The sequence below is a fragment of the Pelophylax lessonae genome (genome assembly GCF_965119305.1).
Source record: "Pelophylax lessonae genome assembly, chromosome: 12".
NCBI classification, from domain to species: domain Eukaryota; kingdom Metazoa; phylum Chordata; class Amphibia; order Anura; family Ranidae; genus Pelophylax; species Pelophylax lessonae.
The window spans coordinates 194,043,854-194,066,472 of NC_138779.1; the positions used below are offsets into that span (position 1 = coordinate 194,043,854).

General features: G+C 46.4%; 1 protein-coding gene across 2 annotated transcripts in view; it reads left to right on the forward strand.

The window, feature by feature from the left end:
- GRIK5 (glutamate ionotropic receptor kainate type subunit 5) overlaps window positions 1–22,619 on the forward strand; it is a 565,130-nt gene that overhangs the window by 331,335 nt on the left and 211,176 nt on the right. For both annotated transcript variants that reach the window (XM_082273102.1, XM_082273101.1), the window contains exon 4: window positions 2,651–2,748. In XM_082273102.1, the coding sequence (XP_082129228.1) occupies window positions 2,651–2,748 (98 nt within the window). The remainder of the gene's footprint in view (window positions 1–2,650; window positions 2,749–22,619) is intronic.

Consider the following 22,619-nt stretch of genomic DNA (forward strand, 5'->3'; position numbering starts at 1 on the left):
AAAAGCCTGTTGAGGCCCTTATAACAACTGGAACCAAGAAAAGAGGATTGTTACCATTGGCAACCGGTCTGATTTTAGGTGCTTCTTGAATAGACTGAAATTAGGAAGCACTAAATCCAACCACCACATTCTCAGATAAGCTTTAACTTATTAAAGTGCCTTCAAAGTTAGTTTTCAATCTTGTTTAATATGTAGTTTTATTTTTAATACCTAGTGATCATGCCATTCAGGCACCTTCTGTTATGGGGTGACAACTGTCTCCCAATTGTGTTCCTCTGTTGTCACGCTGTTACATGCACCCCTGATTAAGGTTGCAAGTGGTTGTACCAACACACATTGCATGAGCAAGGTCCTTTTTTTTTTTTTTAGTATCAGGAAGCCAGTCCAAAGCAAAGATTTGCAGCCAATGTCAGAGTAAATGCATGTAGACAGAGAGTGACTGAAAGAGGCTGCAGGAGATCGGCAACACTGAGACGCAGAAAAGGTAAAAACAATGAGAAGAATTTATAAAAAACCTTGAGCAGCCAGAATCTGTACATGTCAACCAGTGAGATTCTATCTTTCATTTTGTTAAATGAACAGGCTGAAGATAGAAGCTGATTGGTTACCATGCATAGCTGCTCCCAATTCTGTCTACTCCAGATTTGATAAAAAATATATTCTAAAAAACCATGGAAACTGTTTAGAATAGACAGAGCTTTAGCAAACTAAAAATCATATTATTAGGGTTTACATCTACGCTATAGAAAAAACTTCCACCAGAACCTTATTGCTGGGGGGAAGGTCATAACCAAGGACAAGGGGGCACTCTATGCCTGGAAGACAAGAGATTAAACCTCCACATATGAAAAGTGTTCTTTAGGAACTTGTTCTGGCCAACTCAGTAGAGTGCTTAAAAAAGAGCTGGATGCATTCCTAAATGCACAAAATAACTAGATATTGAAATTTACAGGTAATAACATCAGAGTTTGTTGATCCAGAGAATATCTGATTGCCCTCTTGGGCATCAGGAAGGAATTTTTTTCCCCTGCTGGAGCAAATTGGACCATACTCTTTTAGTTTTTTTTTTTCTTAACCTTCCTGTAGATCAACTGCGGGTACAAGACTTTCTTCTCAGAGAATAGGTGCAGAAACTAAACCACACACCCCCATACCGGAGGGAGAAGGGGGCACACTACATCAAATGATGGGTGTGGACAAACTGCATTAACAGTAGGAGGGCCTTAAAAGGGCATTGGTAAATACCAGGAGTGTGCTACATACAGAGTGCAGAGCTTAGGAGTGTGTTGCGTACAGAGTGCAGAGTTCAGAAGCATGCTACATACAGAGTGCAGAGTTTAGGAGTGTGTTGCATACAGAGTGCAGAGTTCAGAAGCACGCTACATACAGAGTGCAGTGTTTAGGAGTGCGTTGCGTACAGAGTGCAGAGTTCAGAAGCACGCTACATATAGAGTGCAGAGTTCAGGGGTGCACTATGTACAGAGTTCAGAAGTGTGCTATGTACAGAGTGCAAGTATCAGGAGTGAAATATACAGAGTGCAGAGTCCAGGAGTGTGCTACATACGAAGTGCAGAGTTCAGGAGTGCGCTATGTACAGAGTGCAGAGTTCAGGAGTGCACTATTTACAGAGTGCAGAGTTCAGGAGTGCGCTATGTATAGAGTGCAGAGCTCAGGAGTGCGCTATGTACAGAGTGCAGAGTTCAAGTGTGCGCTATGTGCAGAGTGCAGAATTCAGGAGTGCACTATATACAGATAACAGGGTTCATGAGTGTGCTATGTACAGAGTGCAGGATTCTGGAGTGCAGTACCATGTTTAGGAGAGGAGTGTATTGCAGCAGGTACTATGTGCAGGTGAAGGAATGCAGATAGTATGAAGTTGCGTGGTGTGAATGAGCCCTAATTCAATGCACCACCACTGCACAGGCATTGGGTAGTGACATGCATATAGGTAGCAAATGATGCTAACTGCAGACCCACACACCCAGTGCCTACCACACTCTTGCACACTTACCCCATTTCTGCACCTCCCTGCCCCCTAACACCTTAGCACTCTGCCACTTTCACGCCTTCCTGACATCCCAAAACATCCCGCCAGCTCACCTCCCCATACACATCTTTCGGAACAAATTACTGGAGGTTACTTCCCTCCTCGAAGGATATTGGATATTTGTCAGATTGCTCCCTCCTCGCCCACACATTTGTTAACAGAAGCCGGGAGTATTGGTGCTCTGCCTCCACCACAGAACCCTTTCTGCAGCTAGCAAAAGACCAAGAGTGGTGCAGAGTGCTCGGTGGAGATAAAAAGGGAAGGGAGGGCAGTCAGGATTCTACGGAGCCACCTGAACAGAAGCTCTTTCAATTTTAGACACAGAATCTAGGCTTCTGTTTACAAGTGAAAGTAGTTAATGGCAGTACAGGGCCAGTGCCGAAGGTGGCGGAACTCTGTTCTACCACGTTCCGACTGAAGAAAAACTCTGGGGTTCTGTATGTGAAGGCTTTCTATATATTTTTTCTATTGGTTAAACTAGACATACTTTGTTCAACTTAATTGTGTAACGCCTAAACTTTAAAAAATTGACCCAGCCATGCCTACATTATGTTCTCTGTCTTACCATTAGTCTTATCTTCTTATATTTTGTTTATCTTGCAGTGTGTCAAATTCTACCGAAAGGTGTGGTCTCTGTCCTGGGACCCTCCGCCAGTCCAGCTTCTGCATCCACGGTCAGCCATATATGTGGAGAAAAAGAGGTAAGCAGTCTAATTATAAATTATTTTCTCCATTGGCCTCTGTACTGAATTCAGATTGCGTATCATATTCGCACATACCGTGCTTGGTTTTATCCAAAAAGAAGCAGGTAGGAGGTACACATACAATGCTGGGTTTATAGTAAGATTTTCCAACACAGGACAAGGCAAATCTCTCCAAAGTGAAGCAAATCACCTCTTAGATAGTTGCCACTGTAACAAGAGTTGCCATTTGAAGATTTCCCCTCTGCCTATTTTAATGACAACTCAATATTTTAGATTATCCGTTATATTCAGTCCCAGTGATGGGGATTAGGGGACAAACAGAGAGTGCATCTCCCTAAGGCCTCATTCACACTGTCTAAAGGCCGTGGAAGCAATTCCTATATACAAAATATTGCCAAAAGTATTGGGACGCCTGCCTTTACACACACATGAGCTTTAATGACATCAGTGCTGTATCCTGGCCTAGGCCAACAAGGCCCAGGCCTAGGGCGGCACTTTGCAGAGGGGCAGCAAAAAAAATGTGTCATTATTTGTATAATGACTATGGACTTCCTATTTATTATAAAAATAAGTGAAATAATCCTATAATTACAATTAGTGGCAGCAAACACAAGTCCAAATATCTTAAAAGAGTAATCTTACTAAACCCGTGACATAAGGCAGCACTAATGGGCACTGATAAGGCTGCACTGGTTGCCACTGATGGGGCTGCACTGGTGACCACTGATGAGGCCACACTGATATGCTGCACTGACGGGCAGTAAAGAGGCGGCACTGATGAGGCTGAACTTATGGGAACTGATGAAGCTATGCTGATGGGCACTGAGACTGTGGTTGTGGTCTGTGGTTTACAGATGACAGGGTGGGTCATAAACAGGAAGGGGTGTGGCCTTTACAGGAAGGGGTGGGCCATATTTAATTTAGAGGGTGCACAAGTTTAGTCAGGCCTAGGGCAGCACAAAACCTAAATACACCACTGAATGACATCCCATTCTTAGTCTGTAGGGTTCAGTATTGAGTTGGCCCACCCTTTGCAGCTATAACAGCCTCAACTCTTCTGGGAAGGCTGTCCACAAGGTGGACAAGGAGTGTCTATGGGAATGTTTGACCATTCTTCTAGAAGAGCAGTTGTGAGGTAAGTTGGACGAAAAGACCTGGCTTGCAGTCTCCACTCGAATTCATCCCAAAGGTGTTCTATCGAGTTGAGGCCAGTCAAGTTCCTCCACCCCAAACTTGCTCACCCATGTCTTTATGGACCTTGCTTTGTGCACTGGTGCGCAGTCATGTTGGAACAGGAAGGGACCATCCCCAAACTGTTCTCACAAAGTTGGGAGCATGGAATTGTCCAAAATGTCTTGGTATGCTGATGCCTTAAGAGTTCCCTGCACTAGAACTAAGGCCAACCCCTGAAAAACAACCCCACACCATAATCCCTCCTCCACCAAATGATTTGGAACAGTGCACAAAGCAAGGTCCATAAAGACATGGATGGGCGAGTTGAGGTGGAGGAACTTGACTAACCTGCACAGAGTCCTAACCTCAACCCGATATAACACCTTTGGGATAAATTAGAGCGGAGACTGCGAGTCAAGCCTTCTTATCCAACATCATTGCCTGACTTTAAAAATGTGCTTCTGGAAGAATGGTCAAACATTCCCATAGACACACTCCTAAACCCTGTGGACAGCCTTCCCAGAAGAGTTGAAGCTGTTATAGCTGCAAAGGGTGGGCCAACACAATATTGAACCTTACAAACTAAGACTAGGATGCCATTAAAGTTCATGTGTGCGCAAAGGCAGGCGTCCCAATAGTTTTGACAATATAGCGTATGCTTACCTAATTGCTGAATGGGGCAGTTCAGATGCTGCTGCTTTGCACTGCAGTGCACTCGTTTTTACTGGGCATGTTGCAGGTTGTAGTCATTACACCTGACAAATGCACTCATTAAATTCAATGTGACCTTGCCACAACTGTGTGCCGAGCATGGCTATGGCGGTTGTGGCATTGTATTTCAAAGTAAGATGTAAGATCAGTGGTATTGGCTTCTGAATGCCTTGAAAACCGGTTCTAACCCATGATCTAAAAAGTAATGCACCATAGATAGCTATTCAGAGTCTGCCACCTGTGTGAAAGAAGCCTAATGGGCACATAGACAGCAATAAAAACCCAAAAGATGCTCTGACCTCTCACCACTCAGTCCAAAACTCAATAGAAAAAGTTTTGGCTTTAGATACACTTGGCATTATAGATGGGGAAAAGGTTGAAATGATATTGAAGTAATGGCTACACAGTGTCAATAGAAGAAAGACCATGTTGAAAATATGCTTCATTTCCTGGCAAAGACCCAACATGTTATGGCATATTACTGTCTTCCCAACTGCACATCTAAAAGCAAAAAGCTGACGTGTATATATCATTACTCTTAACATATTCGTTTCTGGATTTTGAATTTTCCAATCCAGTTAAGTGCATGCAAACTAGCCATAAAAAGATTAATCAAAGCCCAAACATCCAACATCCACCTAGTTTACTCCATCTAAAGTTGGGAATAGAGGAATTTGGTTAGCACCATCCTCAAACTGTTGCTGACCTTTATCTGGCACTCTGAGCACTATTCCACTCACTCTTATGGGACACTATTCCTCCCACAGATACAGCATGCTACACTGAGGCACCATTCCTTCCACTGATACCAAGGATGAGGCACGATTCCTTCCAGTGACACCAATGCAGGGGTAATATTCCTTTCTGTGATACCAACAGTGGGGCATTATTCCTCCCACCAGGATACTAACACTGAGGCACCATTCCTTCCACTGATACCAAGGATGAGGCATGATTCCTTCCAGTGACACCAATGCAGGGGTAATATTCCTTCCAGTGATACCAACAGTGAGGCATTATTCCTCGCATCAGGATACTAACACTGAGGCACCATTCCTTCCACTGATACCAACAGGATGAGGCACCATTCCTTCCACTGATACCAAGGATGAGGCACGATTCCTTCCAGTGACACCAATGCAGGGGTAATATTCCTTCCAGTGATACCAACAGTGGGGCATTATTCCTCCCACCAGGATACTAACACTGAGGCACCATTCCTTCCACTGATACCAAGGATGAGGCACGATTCCTTCCAGTGACACCAATGCAGGGGTAATATTCCTTCCAGTGATACCAATAGTGGGGCATTATTCCTCCCACCAGGATACAAACACTGAGGCACCATTCCTTCCACTGATACCAAGGATGAGGCACCATTCCTTCCAGTGACACCAATGCAGGGGTAATATTACTTCCAGTGATACCAACAGTGAGGCATTATTCCTCGCACCAGGATACTAACACTGAGGCACCATTCCTTCCCCTGATACCAACAGGATGAGGCACCATTCCTTCCACTGATACCAAGGATGAAGCACCATTCCTTCCAGTGACACCAATGCAGGGGTAATATTACTTCCATTGATACCAACAGTGGGGCATTATTCCTCCCACCAGGATACAAACACTGAGGCACCATTCCTTCCACTGATACTAAGGATGAGGCACCATTCCTTCCAGTGACACCAATGCAGGGGTGATATTCCTTCCAGTGATACCAACAGTGCGGCATTATTCCTCGCATCAGGATACTAACACTGAGGCACCATTCCTTCCACTGATACCAAGGATGAAGCACCATTCCTTCTAGTGACACCAATGCAGGGGTAATATTACTTCCATTGATACCAACAGTGGGGCATTATTCCTCCCACCAGGATACTAACACTGAGGCACCATTCCTTCCACTGATACCAAGGATGAGGCACCATTCCTTCCAGTGACACCAATGCAGGGGTGATATTCCTTCCAGTGATACCAACAGTGCGGCATTATTCCTCCCACCAGGATACTAACACTGAGGCACCATTCCTTCCACTGATACCAAGGATGAAGCACCATTCCTTCCAGTGACACCAATGCAGGGGTGATATTCCTTCCATTGATACCAACAGTGGGGCATTATTCCTCCCACCAGGATACTAACACTGAGGCACCATTCCTTCCACTGATACCAAGGATGAGGCACCATTCCTTCCAGTGACACCAATGCAGGGGTACAATTCCTTCCAGTGATAGTGGGGCACTATTCCTCCCACCAGCACCAACCTTAGGGCACTATTCCTTGCACTGACACCAGCAAAGGGGTACTTTTCCTCTCACTAACACCAATTATCGGACACTATTCCACCTGCTATTGACCACAGGCGTTATGTAATTTATATACTCCCCCTGATCCTGAAATATTTTCTACTCCCATTGATGCAAGGGTATTTTCTACTCCCACTGGCCACAGACCAGCCCCCTCCACCCCACTTATATTTTGAAAGACCATAAACTGCCCCTTGGTCTATAAAGTTTGCTTGGTCTAATTCATTAAAGCAGCAAAAATGCAGATGTTCTTCTAATAATAGGAAGCGGATGGGGAGATTCAGTACTGGTTACATTCCTATTGGGTGTAGTGGTTACCATGTTTGGAAACCATACAAGAAATATATTTTCTGAGACAGGTTTCAATCCAAATCGTGTGTTATAAAAACAGACACAAAATCAGTAAAGTAAATTTTCACTTTACATAATTGACAAAATTCTCTTTTACATAGTGTTCTGCTTTAATAAATGTATATAATATTTACTTACCTGCATTAAAGTTTATTATTTGCACTTGCTTTTAGTTTTGGGTGTTACCTCAAAAAGCTTTTGACTTTATGGTTACTGGAATTCGCTGTGTTTGTGTCCTTGGCTTCCTAGCATTTATAACGCTTTTGGTATTGAGTTTTTTTTTTTTTACGAACACTTTAAAGCATCTGGAGACAAGACCCAGTAATCAGACAGAGGTCTTTTCTATGCCACTCCGCACAGCAGACAAAAGTTTGTCGCTCCTTCATAAAGTGTACGTCATGGCAAAATAAAAGGAAACAAATGCAGTAAAAGGTCTGCAATACAAACACATTTTTTAAATGTTTTTTCCCTTTAAACACTATGGGTAGATATAATAGAATACCTTGTATCTACAAGGCAGACTCTATCAGCACAACATGAAGCACCTTAGTTAACCACTTGCCGACCAGTCACGTTGACTGTACTGCGGCAAAGTGGTTCGTTATTGTCTGGCGACGTAGACCTAGACATTCCCCTCTCTCGGCGGCGCGCGCGCCACCGGATGCTCGCTCCCGCTGTATTCAGTTACAGCGGGAGTCGGGCCAGGGGAGGAGCGGCGGTGATCACCGCCGCTCTTCCCCGATCATCGGGGAATCGAGTGTGGAGATCCACCCGTTTCTGTAAACAAAGCGGGCGGATCTCCTAAGTGACAGGCAGGGTCAGATTGCAGGGTTCAGCATAGCTGAACATGTGATCTGTCCCTGTGTCACTCAGTCACCTCCCCCCACACACGTTAGTAAGCACCAGGCATACATTAACCCCTCCCTCTCCAATAAAATTAACCCCTTCCCTGCCAGTGTCATTTTTACAGTAACAGTGCATATTTATAGCACTGATTACTGTAGTAATGTTACTGGCACCCCCAAAAGTGTCAAAAATGTCAGTCAAGGGTCCGATCTGTCCGCCGCAATGTCGCAGTCCCGCAAAAAAAATCGCAGATCGCCGCCATTACTCGTTAAAATAAAAAAACACCAAAAACTACAGAAATCTTTCCCTTAGTTAGTAAACGCAATAACTTTTGCGCCAACCAATCAAAATACGCTTATTGCGATTTTTTTTACCAAAAATATGTAGCAGAAAACAAATTGGCCAAAAATTATAAAAAAAATTCGATTTTCACATTTTGGGGGGGGGGGGGGGGGATTTCTTATTAAAAAATGTGAAAAATATTGTTATTTTTTCCAAATTTTCGCTCTTTTTTTGTTTATAGCACAAAAATTAAAAATTGCACAGGTAATCAAATAACACCAAAAGAAAGCTCTGTTTGGGGGAAAAAAAGGACGTAAATTTCGTTTGGGTACGGCGTTGCATGACCGCGCAATTGTCAGTTAGTCGCACAGTGCCGAATCGCAAAAAGTGGCCTGGACGTAAGACAGCAAAATCCTCCGGTGGTAAAGTGGTTAAAAAGTATATATTTTATTACAAAGATTAAAAATTCAAACAATAAAAAATCAGCAACACCCTCTGTGACCAGTGAACACCCAACCCAGAGATGGAGATAAAAAGGAGTATCAGGGATAAGATTGTATAAATATCAACAGAAGTACTCAAAATCAGTGTTCATAATTACTCCACTCTGGAAAGCCAACGTGTTTCACAATAGGAACTTTTCACTTCCTCAGGACAGGTTGGGTGGGTCTTCCTAGTCAGGCTATGCTTAAGGAATGAATGGGAGAAAAAAATCGCCAGGGCGGACACAGGACCCCCCCACCAGAAAGTGGGGAGAAGGCGAGATGAGCCAACACCAAAACAGGCCCGGGTAAGCAGATGAGTGGGTCCCAAAAAGTATCAAGGGGCTGCAATCGTATCAGATGAAATGCCCTTCTCACAATATACTGCTGGACACAATTCAGAGTGTGCTAATAGCATTTGTTCCCCTTTGGACATAGTAGACCGAAAATAAGAGAACAACACTGACACAGCTGTAACCACAATATTAATGTTGACAGGACGAGGTAGTGCCAGAATAAAGAATCAAAGACAGCACCAATAATAATGTTAACACTAGTGCAACCTGACTACGGTAAGTACACTCTGATTGAGCACTGGCCAGTAGAACATTAACTCCTGCTGGAATTAAGGCCCATTCCTGGCAGTAGGGCGCTCTTTGCAAAAGAAAAGCACAGAGTTCTTGGCAGAACTCTTCGTATGATGACCAGTATGTGAACAGGGCCCAATATGGGGTACCCAGAGACGACTGAAGGTACACGAAGACCAGATATTGTGGAAAAATGTATTTAACAGAAAAGTTCTGACAAGGTGTTAAGAGAGTCACTGTAACACGGCCAGACGTGCACAGCAACACTTACAAGGAGTTGCAGAGGATTCCTGTAAAACCAACAATGCCGGCAACATCTGACAGAGGAGGTGTCTGGAAGGCAGTGCAGCAACAAGGCACATGAAGGTGGAGAAGCGCCTAGCTCAGGGATCCTCAAACTACAGCCCTCCAGCTGTTGCAGAACTATACATCCCATGAGGCATTGTAAAACTCTGACATTCATAGAGATGACTAGGCATGATGGGAATTGTAGTTCCTGAACAACTGGAGGGCCATAGTTTGAAGACCCTTGGCCTAGCTGATGACACAGGAGAGCAGACCCTACACTGAGGGGGTTGTTTTGGTGCCTCAGACCAATAGGGTGGGACTTTTATGGGCAAGTGAAAATATACAGAAATATAAATAAATATAAAATAGATTTATTTGAAAAATGATTTTAACATAAACTCAAAAACACATATAGTTGTGTATTGGTAAGTGCTGGGTTACAGACCCAAGGTGAGTAAGTGAAGAAAAGGTTTCGCAAAATTCCATGACAAATGTAATATGGTGACTTTTATAGGGATGTTTATCTCTGTTTTTCCATGCTTTGAGGCTTGGAATGGTGATCACAGAGATTCCCTGTGCGTATCCAACGCGTTTCGGCTATATTGTAGCCTTTATCAAGGATTTACATCACCAAGTATATATTTTGCCTGTTCCATGTGTGAGTCCCTTTATCGCAGCGGGAACCTGTGGGTATGTCAGGCTTGTGCTGCCATAAGCAGCCAAGGTTGGTGCTCCAGGAAAAAAGGAAAGGAGCTTCTGGGTTCCCTTCTTGCCCAAGGTAGTTTGGTTTGCTTTAAGGGTTTTTCAAAGTGGTTCCAGGCAGCGCTTCCTCTGTCTCTCCTTCTCCCTCTCTGCGAGGGAAGAGACAAAGACACTTTACTGGGTATATGTAAGAGTTTACAAAAACTTTAACTCCAAAAAGTACCTTCTTTTGCTCCCAGCCTTCCCTTTTACTACTACCATGGCCAGGAGAGTGACCCAAGACTAGACAGGAGGACATCACCACATGTATTGCTTGGTGAGAGGCCTACTGGCCAACCTTGTGTGTTACTGTCACTATTTTCAAGCAGTCTTCCAAGAGGGGACAGTACTTTTTTTATGCAGTGGACTAAAAAATCCCCTGTTGAGGAAGCAGCCAGCAGGCCACAGTTAAAAAAAGCCCCCCGATTCCAGCAATCCGGGTTAATGTTCCACTGGCAAGTGATTAGGCAGGGCATATTTACCGTAGTCAGGCAGCACTGCCATTAACATTATTGGTGCAGCCTTTGATACTTTATTTTGGTGTTTCCTTACGGTGTCAATAATAAAAGTGACAATACACTCAGGTTTCAAAAATATTCTACTCAAGTATGATTTCTTAACTCAAAAAAGGTCTCTTCGTTTGCTCTCAGCCTCCTCCAAATCTCCAAATTCCTATTAGAGGGTAACTTCGTTCGTTCTCCATGGTTCCATTGTCTGTAGGAATGTAGCCATCCACGTTACCCAATTCATTGCCACACATTTTGACCTCTCTAATGTCTGTAATCCGAAGTGGTGTATCCTAGGGGTGCTAGAGGATATTGATTTGGGCTGGTTTCAAAAACAATTTCTTCTCTATTTGTTATTTTATGCTAGAAAAACTGTGGTGTTACAATGCATTAATTCGGAGGTTGAATTCTCAATGAATCTCTGGAATAATCTGATTAACCATGTATTGCCACTCTATAGGTTGACCTATGAAGCAAGGGGATGTCCCCATAAATTTGATAAGATCTGGGTCAATGGGCTGAATTATTTGATATCTGTGAGCTACCTGATCCCTGGTCTGTTATTCCCTTTTTATTAACTGTAATAGGGCATATGTTTGGTTTAATGTCTAGAACATTCTGCTATCTGATTTGACCGTAGGCATAGTGGCATATGTTTCTCTCTCAGCAAAGAAATTGTTTGTACAGTATTAAAGTCACTGCTATTTGTTTTATATCCTGGAAGCTCTCTTTTGGACTTTTGAACATAGAAGTTTGTCTGGTTTATGTTTTTTAGGTTTTTTAGTTTTTTAGTCTTTTTTTGTTTGTTTTTTCCCTTTTTTGTACCAGTTGCATTATCTCTTATAATGCATGAATCCTTGTATTCTTACATACAGCTTTGTTCCCACCTGACTAGGGTAGATGGTCAATATTATCTTACTTATTGATCCATTCTTCCTGCAAAGGAGACTAAAGTTTCAATGGAACTGTGTTTTTCAGATACTTGTTGTATTGTATAAGATGTACTGTACTTATTTTTTATATTCAATAAACTTACAGTAAGAAAAAAGAAAAAAAAATGGAATGTAGCCGGGGCCGGATTAAGAGCATCATGAGCCTGGTGCTGAAGATTTTGGTGGGCCTTTTTATGGAAATAAATAAAATAAAAAAGCAAAAATTTTTTGCTAAAACCAATTCAACTTTCTCTCACCAGTAACACCAGCCGTGCAGCCGCTTAGCACCAGTAACACCACCAATAACACCAACTGTGCAGTCTTTCACTGGCAGCAACACCATTACCAGCAGCCGTGGGGTCTCTAACCAGTAACAGCTGCCATGTGGTCTCTCACCAGCAGCAACACCAGTAACCGCTGCCAAGCAGTCTCCCACCATTGACAGCTGCCATGCAGTCTCTCACCGGTGACAGCTGCCATGCGGTCCCCCACCAGCAGCAACACCAGTAACCGCTGCCCTGCGGTCTCCCACCATTGACAGCTGCCATGCAGTCTCTCACCGGTGACAGCTGCCATGCGGTCTCTCACCGGTGACAGCTGCCATGCAGTCTCTCACCGGTGACAGCTGCCATGCGGTCTCTCACCGGTGACAGCTGCCATGCGGTCTCAGCAACAACTCCCAGTTGGGCTCTCAAAAGCAGCAGGCAGTATCTCTTGCACACTATCTACTTGCTGCAGTGACAGCTCAGTGCCCCCAGGCAGACTTGCATTGGAGACCCCAGTCCTCTCTTGGCAGCCTCTAAACTCCTTGCACACAGGCTCCTGCCTCACAGTTCACTGCAAAACAGTAGTGATGTCACCCCTAAGCACTGTACCCAGGTTCCCAGGCTCCAGTAATATTTAGGCATCATATACACAGCTTAGCCCTGCCTGTGGCCCTAGGGCTGTTGGTACACTCAGCCATTCAGACCACATACAGGCTACAGCTCTGCATAGAAGTGAACGCAAATTAAACCATCCCGCCAACAGACCCTACATCCACACTCACTCCCACCACACTCTTACCAGTGGGTGGGATCTAGATATCAGCACAGAGCTGCCCCGCACAGATTACATGCCCCTCCTCCACCTGAAAACCCCCTCAGGACGCTGCTCAGATGGGTAGAATGGACATGGCATGCATTGTCAAAAGTCAAACGAATCCCAGGAGCCCCCACTCCTCCTAAGCCAGAATGCTATGGCCATGTGGGAATGCAGGGCCGCTGATAGGGGGGGGGACCACCAGCCCTCTTGTAGGGGGCCCGAGCACACAGGGGGGCCCACACAGAGAGGGGGATTAGTGATGGACAACAAAAACAGAAATCTTCCTCCAGCACCTGAATCTGATCTGTCCCTCTCCCGGCTATCAGCTTTTATCTGCTGAGAAAGAGACAGTTATCCCTCACTAATCCCCCTCCCTTGTGTGGGCCCCCCTCCCAGCACTGCTCAGGAGTTTATTTGTAACTTTGTTTCTCTCTCTCTCTGTCTCTCTGATCACTGAGCTCCAATGGCCCAGCCTGTATATTTTTCTCATCTCATTTTCTTTTTTATTTAACATAGTTTTTTTTTTTTTTTAGATTTAGCAGGAATTATGCGAGTTATGTTATATTTGTGTCTGCTAATAGTGATTTTGTTGTAATTTTAGCTAAATATATCTTTAATATTTTCTTGGGGGGGCCCTGCCAGGTAGACTGTACGGGGCCCCGCGATGTCTAACAGCAGCCCTGTGGGAATGCCTTAAGGTAGTGGTGTTAATTTATAGTCCGTGCACTGGTAGCTGCAAGATCGTGATGTGCCCACCCAACAGCACAACAATGCATGCCCCTGTGTGCGGGCACCCATTCGGCAATGATGTGAACAAAGCCCCAGCAGCCAGTTGAGTTGTGGTGCCAGCTGCCCGCGGTCAATCAAATGTGACAGAACAATATTTACTGGATTCTATCTGTGGATGACTTTGATTTCCGGGACAGAGTCGTATTGAGACAGCTTTTTAAAATCTGTGACTGTCCCAGCAAAATCAGGACAGTTGGCAAATATGGGCCTGTTTTTTTTTGGATGACTGGCAGTTTTACCAGCCCCCTACAACTTTTTCAACTGACGAAACATAGAACATTTACTGACAGAGCACATTTTTTTAACAACAATCTGAAATATGACATAAACTCCCACTAGAAACGAAAAGAACTGATATTTAAAGCATATAAGCAATATGTATGTAGCAGTACTCCCTTGGGAACTGCTGATTACGGGTTCCCCTGGGTTACCATTAGCAACAACATGACAGTTTTACATTTTCCCAAGTGTTTTAGCTCAGTCAGGAAACAGTCCAGTAGCTTTGGTTTTTTGTGTTTTTATTTGAAATTTGGATAGGAGAAGGGAATGAGTGGGATACTCCAACTTTATACAACTATGCACAATTAGCTGGGACGACTTGAGTAACACTGAGTAACGCTAGTCATGGCTACGCCGCTGCTTCACTTTGCCGTTAGCTGTGGAGTATAAGTGAATGAACTGCTGAACAACTTCCGGGCCCTCCCTGGCACCCCTTTGTTCCTAATCTTCAACTACACGGCACCCCCTTTACTGATACACTTCATGTGTGAGCTATCTTCTTGATCCCCTGACTTCGCTGGAGTCAGGGCCGGCCTTAGGGGTGTGCGAGCCGTGCGGCCGCACAGGGCGCCATGGGCAACAAGGGCGCCGTGCGGCCATCACAGCTCGCAGAAGATCAGGCACAGCGGGAGGTAAGCGGCGACCGCGGCCTGGACACTGAACACAGGCTGCGGCCGCCGCTTACCTCCCGCTGTGCCTTGGTCACCTCACCTACTGCAGTGCTGACAGTCTGAGCCTGAGGCGAGCTGTGTATTACACACAGCTCAGCCTCCGATCCACCACCGTGAGAGATTCCCTCCTCCCTGCAGGGATCGTGAGCTCCTCCTCGCCCCGCCCTTCTCCTCCTCCTCCTACCCCGCTCACACTCCCCGGGGATGTGTGGGCGGGAAGTTTAAAGAAAAGAAAAAAAAAAGCTGCAGAGTGCAGACAGCGTGAGGTAAGTGAGGTCTCTGATGTGGGGGGGCTGTCTGATGTGGGGGGCTCTGATGTAAGTGGGCTTTTTGTGGGGTGGGGGTCTGTAATGTAAGGGGGTCTCTGATGTGGGGGGGGCTCTGATGTAAGGGGGCTTTTTGTGGGGGGCTCTGATGTAAGGGGGGCTCTCTGATGTGGGGGGGGGGCTTTGATGTAAGGGGGCTTTTTGTGGGGTGGGGGTCTGATGTAAGGGGGGCTCTCTGATGTGGGGGGCTCTGATGTAAGGGGGCTTTGTGTGGGGCTCTCTGATATAAGGGGGTCTCTGATGTAAGGGGGGCTTTGTGTGGGGGGTCTCTGATGTGTGTGGGGGGTCTCTGATGTGGGGGGTCTCTGATGTGTGTGGGGGGGTCTCTGATGTAAGGGGGCTATGTGTGGGGGTCTCTGATGAAAGGGGGCTCTGTGTGTGGGGTCTCTGATGTGAGGGGGGTTTTGTGTGGGGGGGTCTCTGATGTGTGGGGGGATTTGTGAGGGGGGTCTCTGATGTGAGGGGGGCTCTGTGTGGGGGTCTCTGATGTGAGGGGGGCTCTGTGTGGGGGTCTCTGATGTGAGGGGGGCTTTGTGTGGGGGTCTCTGATGTGAGGGGGGCTTTGTGTGGGGGTCTCTGATGTGAGGGGGGCTCTAAATTAAGGGGGACTTTGTGTGGGGGGTCTCTGATGTGAGGGGGGCTCTAAATTAAGGGGGACTTTGTGTGGGGGGTCTCTGATGTGAGGGGGGCTTTGTGTGGGGGCTCTGTGTGTGGGGTCTCTGATGTGAGGGGGGCTCTAAATTAAGGGGGACTTTGTGTGGGGGGTCTCTGATGTGTGGGGGGTCTTTGATGTAAGGGGGGCTAAGTTATTAGTGATCATAAAAAAGAAAAGTCAAATAAAGTGCAAAAAAGGTGCAAGAAAATGCGCGCGGGGGGGGGGGGGGCGCCACAGGATTAGCTTGCACAGGGCGCCTGAACACCTAAGGCCGGCCCTGGCTGGAGTGGCACCCTCTCTCAGGCAGACCCTTAGGCAAATCCTCTGGTACTCGCGATACTGTTTTTCCCACAAGACTCTGCCAGCAGCTCCACTTGTCAGCACTCTGTATCCTTCTGCAGCTCAGCTCCACACCTGGTTCACTAGGCCGACCGCCTGAACCACCTTCCTCACACCTGCAGGAGGAGAGACAGCCATCCATCTCCTCTTGGGACTTTGCTCCCGCCAAAAGACGCCCTGTCCCATGCTCCCTCTGGATTTATTGCCAATCCCAGCATGCATTGCAGCAATGCCCACCCACTGAGACAGCCATAAATCCTGATGTGCTACTGGTTAGGTTTCCTCCACTGTCCAACAAGCTCCCTCATTGGACACAGTGGGGACACTCCCCCAGACCCGATAAATCACACCTGGAAACATGTGACAGGCAAAACTCACAGATCAGGCTCCCCTGATAAGCAGAAGGAACCACTTGATGCTTTTTCCTAGCACCTACCCAGGAGGGTTCTACATGTAAATATTAACAATGTGGTGCAAGGAAAATTAATGCTGCGCTATGGTATTAAATAAAATGTAACCAAAAGTGCTGCTGTGCATAAATCAAAGTGATTTAGTGAATGGTAGTGCAAATGAGAAACAGCGCAAAAATGGTGTAGCCAACCTCATGGGATGGTCAATGTGCCAAATAATTGAATTGTGATCCAAAAAAATTTAAATAAAGATTATAAATTATAAACATAGGTGTACAAAATAATATCCTCTAAGGGTGTGATTCCAACTCCCAATGGTGTAGATAATCAATTCCAATATATCAAATAATGCTGACTAATAGTCCAAAATAATAATAATAATAGTCCCAAACGATCTGTACAGCAGGTAGCCAGTGAAAGTTATATATAGAAACAGCCGAATAAAGTGCTCAAGTGCTGGAAAACAAACATATGCTGCAGTGGTGCGATGCTACAGTGGATGGTTCCTCTCCCCAAAATCGATTCCACTTACCGGACGGCGTGGACCCCCAGACCGTATGGTGTAAGGGTCTCACAGGCAGAGTCCGGTATGTATTCCGGGCAATGATCCTTTAAACCGGGATGGTGGCCAGTATGGATCCCCTAAGCTCTCTCAGCAGGTATCATATAGAAGGGAAGAAAGGAATTCCAATAGCGTGATACTGCTACAACAGGTTTATTAATAGGATAACAAAGAATAAAACTCACATTTGATATGACAAAACCAGGCGATACAGGATAAAAGTTGGTAGATCCTATTAGGATGACGGTGCGCAGCGGGGCTTGGCTCCGGCGTGCGTTCCACCGCTACCGAAAGTGACGTTGCAAAGGGCGTGCAGCCGGAAATTGTGTCGACGCGTTTCGCCAACCAATAGGCGTTCTCACAGACGTCATTATTTTGTATACCTATGTTTATAATTTATAATCTTTATTTAAATTTTTTTGGATCACAATTCAATTATTTGGCACATTGACCATCCCATGAGGTTGGCTACACCATTTTTGCGCTGTTTCTCATTTGCACTACCACTAAATATTAACAATGCCTGTAACGAGTAAATCTGCTTGGCCTTTAAATGAAAAATCAAAATAATATGAGCATGACTAGGATTATGAATTACCTGGGGAACTCTAGGGTGGAGCCAAAAGTCCTATGGAACACGTAGTGCACCGTGGCAAATAATGGTTGTGGTTTTATTGTGTGTAACAGTGGAAACGGCTTAAAGTTGGAAGATTTTTTTTGTGTTTTATTAAAAGTCAGCAGCTACAAAAAGTGTAGCTGCTGACTTTTAATAAACACACACTCACCTGGCAAAGGATCCAGCAATGCTGCCGGCGGGAGCCTGGGTTCTCTCCCTCTTCTCCCTGCTGCGCCAGCATTACTAGTGTGGGCACGCGGCTGTGACAGCTTGCGGCTTCAAAGCCAGGGGTGCAATGCACAAGCGCTGAGTGGACAGGCAATCTCCTGGGACCTGTGACGTGTCCCAGAAGATTGCAGGGAGGAAGAGGGAGAGGAGAACTTCTATTCGAGCCGCCTAGGCGGCCAGAGCGGGAAGTGAGAGATAGGTACCCGCCCCCCCCCCCCCCCCATGCCTGTGGCATGTTAGGGGGTCTGGAGGCCTTAAAGCGGAAGTTCCACTTTTGGATGGAACGCCGCTTTAAACAAAATCTTAGTCGGCTGCTCTGTGTAGAAATACCCGCCCACACAGATCCTTTACTTCACTGCATGGACTTCACAGAGTGTCGGGCACAGAGGGAGAGGGGTGGGAGAAGGCAGAGCGAATCCAGCCTTTCTCCTCTTCCATTTGTGCAGGGGGAACTGTACTCTGTGACACTGTGATAATCACACTGAGCCAACACAGGTGCAGGCAGCCACCCCTACATTTACAAACAGCTTCTCCTGTCCCATAGACGTTTATGGACAGGGGAAATCAGGCTCATATTGCTGGCTCGGCGGGCCTATCTTAAAGTGGAGTTTCGGGCAGAAAACATTTTTTTACCTAAAAAATACCCCCGGGACAGTCAGGGCTAGTGCATTTAAGCAACGATAGCCTCTGAACTGTCCCCTGTTTCACTTACCTTTAAGAAGAAATACTTACCTTGAAAATGTCTTGTCCAGCGCTGCCATCTCAGGTGTGGGCAGCTGAAGCTGTAGCATCCCTCTTCGTGTCCTCTTCAGTGACGTTGGAGTCCCAGAATGCCCTGCTCGTCACTTCCCGGGCAGGCACGTCATCCCTGAACAGCTTCTGGGCATGCCCAGAAGCTGTTCAGCAGGGAATGACACGCCTGCACCGGAAGTGAAGAGTGACTCCAGTGCAGGCGCATTGACTCCTGGGATCGATGACGCTCAGCTCCCAGGAGTCAATGCAAGGAGGAAGTGACGTTGGGGGCCGTGGCCGCAGAGGGAGGAAGTGGAAGGAAGGTAAGTTAATTTTCTGAAAAAAAAAAGTAAGTGAAGCGAAAAAAAAAATATCCAATTATTTTTTAAGTTATTTTATGCTAACAGAAAATTAAAAGTTGAAAAAAAGGCCAGAACTCCGCTTTAAGGGAGGGGCCTGGTGCTGCAGTTCCAATAACCCCTGTGTTATTTCGGCCCTGAATGTAGCCACCCTCTCTTGTTTGCTCCTGAGATGGACTATGTACTATGAGATGTGTCGTGTGCATAGTGCAGTGCAACTAAAATGCACCGAACTTTCAAAAGAAAGGGAAGAGGGGAAAGGAGACGTTTGGGAGTGGTTATGGTTGTGACTATTAACAATTGATAAAATATTATTATACTATATATATCTTAGAGTTACAAGGAGGCAAGAAAAAAAAACACAGTAAGAAACGATTTAATGAACAATAGATTACAAGGCCATTAAGTAGTGGATGTGTATGGATTATTTTTGGCGAATAATGTAAAGGCAAATCACTATAGCGCACAATAAAGCATCAGCTTACAATCCCCGGTGTGAAAGTGTATAAACAGCAGTTAGTCCTGAAGGCAGAGAGAGAGTCTGTAAAGGCAATCACAGGATCCTGCAGCTTCCTCCAAAAGACCCGGGCTGATCTAAGCTGACATAGAAACAGAAGAACAGGAGCGTGGGATTCCGTTAAAAACTTGTAGTATTTTTTACAAAAAAGAAATAGCACACTTACCTTTAGGATGCTTGGAATCAATATAGACAATCAGTAGAGGGGTGGAACAGATTGCTTCCGAGGGTTGTATGGACAGCAGTAGAAGATCCCAAAATTCTAGTGGGACCCACTCTGAATGACAGATAGCATAAACACCAAGAGTGGCGACTGCTGCCACCATTACTCCTTGTGGCTACACCCTAGGTTCCTGAAGGGAGCAGTAACGCGTTTCGAGGGTGTTCCCCCTTTGTCAAGCGAGCTGTTCTACCCAGTGGCGGCTGGTGCTCAAAATTTTTGGGGGGGGCGCAAAAAGAAAAATGTAATAGGTATTGCTTTGCGTCAAAAAACGCAGTAAAAAATTGTGTACTTTGAAGTCATGGTACAGGCATGGCACAGGTGATGGTATAGGCATGGCATAGGTGATGGTACAGGCATGGCACAGGTGATGGTACAGGAGATGGTATAGGCATGGCACAGATATGGTATAGGCATGGCACAGATATGGTATAGGCATGGCACAGGTCATGGTACAGGAGATGGTATATGCCCCCTTTCAATGCAGAGACCAGCGTACATGCCCCCTTTCAATACAGTGACCAGCGTACATGCCCCCTTTCAATGCAGAGACCAGCGTACATGCCCCCTTTCAATGCAGAGACCAGCGTACATGCCCCCTTTCAATGCAGAGATCAGCGTGCGTGCCCCCTTCAATGCAATGAATATTGTGCTGTGCCCCCTTCAATGCAATGAACACTGTGCTATGCCCCCTTCAATGCAATAAACACTGTGCTGTGCCCCCTTCAATGCAATAAACACTGTGACCCCTTCAATGCAATGAACACTGTGCTGTGCCCCCACAATGCAGAGTTCAGCGTGCGTGCCCCCTTCAATGCCACTGTGCTGTGCCCCCTTCAATGCAATGAACAATGTGCTGTGCCCCCTTCAATGCAATAAACACTGTGCTGTGACCCCTTCAATGCAATGAACACTGTGCTGTGCCCCCACAATGCAGAGTTCAGCGTGCGTGCCCCCTTCAATGCAACTGTGCTGTGCCCCCTTCAATGCAATGAACACTGTTCCGTGCCCCCATCAATGCAGAGTTCAGCGCGCGAGCCCCTGTCAATGCAGAGCACCACAGCATTGTCCCCAATCACTGCAGAGCACCACAGCATTGTCCCCAATCACTGCAGAGCGCCACAGCATTGTCCCCAATCACTGCAGAGCACCACAGCATTGTCCCCAATGATTGCAGAGCGCCACAGCATTGTGCCCAATGATTGCAGAGTCCCACAGCATTGTCCCCAATGATTGCACAGTGCCACAGCATTGTCCCCAATGATTGCAGAGTGCCCACAGCATTGTCCCCCAATGATTGCAGAGTGCCACAGCATTGTACCCCAATGATTGCAGAGCGCCACAGCATTGTACCCCAATGATTGCAGAGTGCCACAGCATTGTACCCCGATTGCAGAGTGCCCACAGCATTGTACCCCAATGATTGCAGAGTGCCCACAGCATTGTACCCCAATGATTGCAGAGTGCCCACAGCATTGTACCCCGATGATTGCAGAGTGCCACAGCATTGTACCCCAATGATTGCAGAGTGCCCACAGCATTGTACTCCAATGATTGCAGAGTGCCACAGCATTGTACCCCAATGATTGCAGAGTGCCCACAGCATTGTACCCCAATGATTGCAGAGTGCCACAGCATTGTACCCCAATGATTGCAGAGTGCCAAAGCATTGTCCCCCAATGATTGCAGAGTGCCACAGCATTGTCCCCCAATGATTGCAGAGTGCCCACAGCATTGTACCCCAATGATTGCAGAGTGCCACAGCATTGTCTCCCAATCAATGCAGAGACCAGCGTGCGTGCTCCCTTCAACCCAATGCACTTACCTGGCGGCGGCTCGGCTCCCGGCGGCGGCTTCTCCCCTCCTTGATCCTTCGTCCTCTTCTGCGGCGGCGGGAAGGTGAGCGGCTTCTCCCTCGTACTCTTCTGCGGCGGGAACCGGCGGGAAGGTGAGCGGCGGTGACAGTGAGTGACTGACGCATGTACCGGCACCGCCCCCATTGCGACGTCAGTGATAGGATGTCCTGGATGATGATTGGTCCAGGCTGGAGACTGGACCAATCACAGCCAGGATATCACGAAGGTGGGGATGGCCAAGCGCTCTTTCCTGCGCCCAGGTTACGCCCCCAGAAGGCAGCCAATCGGCGCCTCTTCTGGGTCGTAAACCCCACCCCCCCTTTAGCCACCACATAGGCCGACGAACCGATTTTTTTTTTCATAACTTTATTGTTCTTTTTTGTTATTTTTTTTTTCCTTTTTTTTAAGGGGGGCAGCGCCCTGGCGCCCCTATGCACGGGCCGCCACTGGTTCTACCGCTGCCCATACAGCCATTGGAAGCAATGTGTTCAAGCCCTCTACTGATCGTCTGTGTTAATTTTAAGCATCCTTAGAGTGATATTAAAGTCTCGTTTTTAATTTTTTTAAAACACCAAACATGTTATAATTACCTGTTCTGTGCAATGGTTTTGCACAGAGCAGCCAAGATTCTCCTCTTCACTGGTCCCTTGCCAGTGCTCCTGGCTCCTGTCTTCTGCTGGGTGCCCCCACAGCAAGCAGCTTGCTCTGGGAGCACCCAAGCAGGCGCACTCTCGGCACTATCGACCTGCAGCTGTTTGTGTCTATTTACACACAAAGCCCCAGCTTGGCCCCACCCACTCTGTCTCCTGATTGGCTCACTGGCTGTGATTGACAGCAGTGGGAGCCAATGGCTTCCGCTGCTGCCAAAATGGCTCCCACTGCTGCCAAAAGCTATTTAGGAGTGAGAGTCCCTGGAAAGGCGAGACTCTTGTAGACAATGATGGACCAAGAGGGAGCCTGGGTAGGTATTTGGGGGGCTTCATGCATAGAATGCAAAAATGTAAAAGACCTTGT